At 33.1% G+C, this 6,055-nt stretch overlaps 1 protein-coding gene across 1 annotated transcript; it reads left to right on the top strand.

Annotated features, from left to right (window-relative positions):
- The first annotated feature begins 1,673 nt into the window (after nt 1-1,673).
- Nucleotides 1,674-4,564, top strand: LOC140959596 (uncharacterized). The gene is made up of 3 exons (XM_073417512.1): nt 1,674-1,920; nt 2,064-2,347; nt 4,204-4,564. Exons 1-3 carry the CDS (start codon nt 1,779-1,781, stop codon nt 4,324-4,326), a joined length of 549 nt encoding a protein of 182 aa, XP_073273613.1. The 5' UTR covers nt 1,674-1,778; the 3' UTR covers nt 4,327-4,564.
- The last annotated feature ends 1,491 nt before the right edge of the window (nt 4,565-6,055 follow it).

Here is a 6,055-nt window from a genome sequence, read left to right as displayed (position 1 = left end):
ATTATAAATTCATAATTACCTCCTCCGAATAATATGTTCGTTTAAAAATCAGAGAAAAGACGTGAAACTTATCAAATGACTTACAGTAAAAATTAAATTCAATTAAGTTTTTACAGTTTCGAAAGTTTCTAACTAAAATTTAAAGATTTATAGAATCAATATCTTAATTTATGCAAATATTGAATATACTCATTAATTCTCCCACGAGAAAATTATATTTTTAGTCATGTATTCTTTTTTTTTTTCACTTTTAGTCATGTTACCAATAAATTTGTATTTTAAGTCTTGTAAGTTGTTTATTTTATTTCAATTTTTTTCAAGAAAAAAAAAATTGAATTTGCATTTTAAGTCTTGTAACTTACATGTTTATTTCATTTTTTGTCTTCTTATCAGTGTTTTTGCAATTGTAGCACTGTAATTTGCATGTTTTTTTTCATTTTTGATTCATTTTTTAACTAGAGTCCGACGATTCTTGTTCCAAATAATATTCTAAAAAATCACGACACACATGACATTTTCTTTCAAAAATCTATGTTAACATCCATGTCCACAAAAAAATTGACCAAAAATACAAATCACAAGATTAAAAAAGTAAATTAATTTTTAATTGTAGCAGAAATGGAAACACATACAAATTATAAGAATAAAAATGTAAATTCATGATTAACAAACCAAGAATAAAAAAATATAGACCTAAAATATAATTATCCCGACTATTACGTATCCTTAATTTGTTTATCCTATCTCGCCCCACATCTGTACTACAACATATTACGTGTTATGCAAGGATGGTGCATTCATTTTCCTCTCAAGTACTCTGTACCATACCCAATAAATGTCGTGTCCTTCGTCAAATATTTAAAAAAAAAAAAAAAGTCTACGTTCATCCAATCAAACAAAAATATAATATTCTTCCCCACAAATAAAGTAATTTCACCTAAACATTCTCCATGTATCTATATATGATGTGATTCGGGTGAAATGGACGAGCCAGGTCGAATGCTCCGTCGGATCTACTATCAAAATAATAAAGGAAAATGAGAACAAGACATCTGGATCAAAAGCTTGTTTCCTGGATAATGATATCAGGATTTGCAACCAAGAGAGTAACTACGTGAATGGGCGCCGGAGGGGTATCCGACGTGACCACTCCGATGCTTAAGTCAGTGAGGAACTCAAGCAAGAAAACCAATGTAACCCAATGAGGGATGTGAGATTGGTGTGTGGAGTAAATGAATAATAAATTAGAGTATTTAATGTCTCAATAGATAGTAAATGCAAAGATAAAACCTGGTATTTATAATAGAGGATGCAATGATGACCTCGTTCTTTGTGCTGATCATTAATTATAATAGGGCAGCTGATTATACCTTATTGTTCTAACATGTCAAATCTCATACTAGTCACATCCAGCCTACTTGATTTTACCAATTATTTATGTTACTTGTCAGAGATAGGTCGGCTGTGCACATCCTACGTTGTCGGCGCCATTGGAACAACCGGGACATAACCTCCCCGGGACATTATTTGTCCGGGCTCTCACATAGCTTCCGGGAGACTTTTTACTCGGACCACTTCGATATAAATGCTACATTTAATGGCGCCGACAACGTAGGATGTGCACAGCCGTGTGTGCGTGTATATATAGCCAGCAAGCATTGCATGAAGTTTTAGAACATTGATCAAATACTTCTTCGAAGCTGAGTGTAATTTGTCTGACACAAACATTGTCCTTTGTAAAAATCTTGAAAACGGCCTTTAAACTGTATGTGCGCAGTATGAAAGTGCAAACTAGTAAAAAAGATGGGCAATATCAAGGATTTGATCATGTGTATGGGTTAATGGGCTTGAGCTCATCTTGGTGGAGTTATGGCAGTGATCATGGCACCATTAACATTTTCGGCCCGGACCGTTCATCGAGTAAGTCGACCGCCCTAGCTAGCTTCCTCGAGTAAATCTAGATATGTCGCGTGTAAACAGTACATTATCAGAAGAACTAAAATCTCTATGATTGTCTTTTTCTAAATTTTTTAAACAAAGATCAATTTTTTTTTTTTTGTCAGTGTGCAGGGAAGAAAATGTTGAAGCCATGGTGCTGGCTCGGGCGATGGGAGAAAATTTAATGCAAGAAATACCACGAAATCATGTTAATGGCAACGGTAATCGGACAAGTGTTGGTAGTTTGTTTCCGAAGACGATCGCCGATCATCATATGTTCTCCAGTTATTCATTTTCTCATGAGGAGCCTGTTTATGTGAATGCCAAACAGTACCACGGGATACTCAGGCGAAGACGGCTGCGTGCAAAAGCTGCCCTGGAAAATAAAACGACTGCTTCGGTTAGAAAGGTTTGTCATGTTAATATTTCTTTTAAAAACTTTGGAAAATTTATTTTTTCGATTTCAATTTAAGACGTATGCCAACTTAAGCCATGATTAACCACAAATAATTATTAGTGAAAATATGCTTTAAAAAGTGTTTCAAAAATATTTTTGAAGCCAGTCTCTTAATATTAGGGTTGTCAATCAAAATGGTTTATCGATCCCGAAAATTCGATTTCAAACTGAAAAATCTAGCCCGATGAAACCTGGTTTCTATTCAGGTGGTTTTATGGCTAAGATTGAGACTTGAGTCTAATTATCTAACAAGTAGTTCAAGAAAGAAAGATTATTCAAGTTCATATATACAACTCTCAAATACTTAATTTAGCCGACGTCAGATATGTAACATACTTATCACGGCTAAAAATAAAATGAACAACTTGAGCTTAGAGTTTACAAGATATTATCGGATGCTTCATAAAGCAATTCAATACATAACGGTGAACTTGAGCTCTGATATCAAATTAAGATTAGAACTTGAACCTAATTCTTTCCTTGAGCTAGTTTTTGTGTTGAAGTTANAAACACACACACTAGAAAAACTACACTGGTTATTTAGTCTATTTATTCAAAGAATTTAATTTCCTAGTCTTGTTTTCTATATTTTACGTGCTTTAGTTATTATCTAAAAGTAATAAATGTAAATAAAAAAATAATTAAGCTTACCCAAACCAATCGGGAAACTAACTTTTTTTTATTTAATAGTAATAAAAGTAAAATAAACCTATGTTGAGATTAAAATGAATTTTATTTAAATTTAACGCTTAAATTTCTAATTTATTATGTTGTTTAATCACTAATTTATTAAGCTTTGTTTTATTTAAAAAATACTGATAGTGGTGTGAGGGATATTTTTGGGAAAAAAATTTGTATAACGAGAGCAAAAAGAGTATGTCTCTTGTGAGACAGTCTCACGAATCTTTATCTGTGAGACGTGTTAACCCTACCGATATTCAAAATAAAAAATAATACTCTTAGAAAGTAATACTTTTTCATGGATGACTCAAATAAAATATCCGTCTCACAAAATACGACTCGTGAGACCGTATCACACAAGTTTTTGCCGAGCAAAAATAGTTACCAAAAAAAAGTTACTACTCATGTCTCAATTTTAATGTTATATTTAGAAGGTCACTCATCACAGTGTAACTTTCACTCATGCATGTTTAACACAACATTCTCCCTTAAAAAAATATAGAAATATGCTTGTTGTGAGACTTCAACTCATTACCTCTCTGATATCAATTGTTAGAAACAAGCGCTTACCACTAGACCGAAAAACTATAGCTTTTGGCCAATTTGTAACTTTATTTTTTTATATTCGTGACAACGCATAGTGCATCTACTTATATGCTAATGGGTCTGACTATTAAGCCATGAGTCCGGAAAGATTCATATATATATGCTGATATTGTCTCATGTTCTTTAGAGATCAGTCATTCGTGTCTCCAGCAAAGATGATATTACTCATTAAGATCTGACGTCATTCTTTTTTGACACACCTATAACCAACAAAATCAAATGGCACAGCGTCAACGGCTTGAAGCATAAAAAATGTCTAAGATGTCGCTTAACCCAGTACTGCTCTTGATTATACACGCTTAACCCAACAATTCTTTACCTAACAAATTTAGCATATCTACTAGTAAAAATTTTCTCTCTGACTTCCATATATATTTAAAAGTATTGTGTGCATATATTTTAGGTTAAATGGAATTTGGTAAGAAACTTGCATGCACTTGAGCGTGTAAAAATATCTAGTTCAATTTTAAATTACCCTTTTTCTAATGTTGCATCGAATTTTTTTTTTTCCAATTTGTCAGCCATATCTTCATGAATCTCGGCATTTGCACGCCATGAAAAGAGCTCGAGGGTGCGGGGGTCGATTTATTAACACCAAGAACTATGATACCTCAGACAAACCCGAAGGTTCAACAGGCGACTGATAATTCACTCGAGAATAAAGTTCCCGACTAGTCGATCCGGCGTCCTTGAATCGTCGTCACGAATGAAAAGAGGTGTTGATACGAAAAATTAAGAATCTGAAACTAGTATATATATTCGAATTCACTTGCCATATGTAGTCCATAATGAACTCGGAAAACTAGCAAAGAACATGTTATGGGTTATTTCTTGACTCAATCATGTATAAGCTGCTCGTTTCCAATAATGGTGTGCTCTTTTTATTTGCTATTTACGAATTGATAATATATTAAATTGATGAAAATTCTATCTTTTAAAGATTGGATTCTAATTGGGTGCATTCGTGGGAAAAATCTTGACAAAAATAAAAGGGATTGATGCTATTTTCACTCTTTGTAATTCGACTAAAATTAGGTCATAGTCTTATATTTTTCATTTTTTGACAATTTTAGTCTTTTTTTACTATTAAAAATTCTGATGTGACACTATATACATGAGCTCCACATCACCGTCTGGTCGGACCATGCGCATTGACATCACATAGTTAATACAACGTCTGAAAAAGGACCACAATTGTACAAAATAAAAAAGATAACTAATTAATATTGAAATTTGAAGGTTAAATGATTAAAACCGCTAATTTGATCAAAACAAATGTGAGGGACTCACTATACCTGTCATGCTTTTCTTTTCAATTTAAGAAAATTAAAATAGGAATGCACTGATTAAACATAATAAACATGAAAACCAAGTATAGATTCGTTTGGTAAATTAAGCTTTATAAAATACCGCATCTTTCAGAAAATTTGTAAAAGTATATATATTCGAATAATTTTGTTTGGTTGATTGTGGTATATCTTCACGCAGATTTGTTATAATATATTTATTTGATGGATAGGTCTCTTCGAAAATGAGTCAACCTGATACAACAAAATATGGTTCTGCATGACCCACCCATTCATTAACTTACGATCCAGTAATTTACGACACAATACAATGGATTTGATCGCTCTTTTATCTTCAGTAATCGCAGCATTACGGTCCTTACTCAGTCGGCAGCGGCATTAATTGTCGACAAAGAAATTAATAGATGGGACCAGTCAAAGAAAATAAAAAAAAACGTGGCAGAAGAAAATTTCGAGGAATTTTCAGAAGACGCGTTTTATACGCGTCTTCACACTTACAGAGGCTCTATAAATAGAGCTCCCCCTTCATTCTGAAATTATCCCTTCTTCGAGTTTTCTCTCATCTTATAACATTCTATAATATCTGTGAGGTGTTTGTTCTCCTGTATTAAGAGAGTGTGTGTTCTCTTTGGAAACACAGTGAGTGAGTTGTACACCACAAAATATTATAGTGGAAATTCTTTTCATCTTGCCCGTGGTTTTTACCCTAATAATTTTTAGGGGTTTTCCACGTAAATCTCGGTGTCCAGTTTATTCTTTATTTTCGGGTTTTATTATCTCAAATTACCGCAAGTGGTATCAGAGCCTTGGTTTAAAATTTCTTAAAATTCTGAGTATGCTCTGTGGTTGCAGCCTAGACTGATCTTCCACATCAGAAAAGATTTTTTGAGATTTTTTATTTAAGGCTGGATTATTTTGTCCAGTCTACTAAAATTGTTGTAGACATAATGGCGGGAAGGTACGAGATAGCAAAGTTCAACGGAAGCAATTTTATGCTGTGGAAAATAAAGATACAAGCAGTTTTAAGAAAGGAGAATTGCTTGGCGGCTATTGGAGATAGACCGGT

Source organism: Primulina huaijiensis, chromosome 2 (genome assembly GCF_012295235.1).
Source record: "Primulina huaijiensis isolate GDHJ02 chromosome 2, ASM1229523v2, whole genome shotgun sequence".
NCBI classification, from domain to species: Eukaryota; Viridiplantae; Streptophyta; class Magnoliopsida; order Lamiales; family Gesneriaceae; genus Primulina; species Primulina huaijiensis.
Note: the sequence above shows the minus strand (reverse complement) of the source record. Positions and strands in the feature narration are given on the sequence as shown.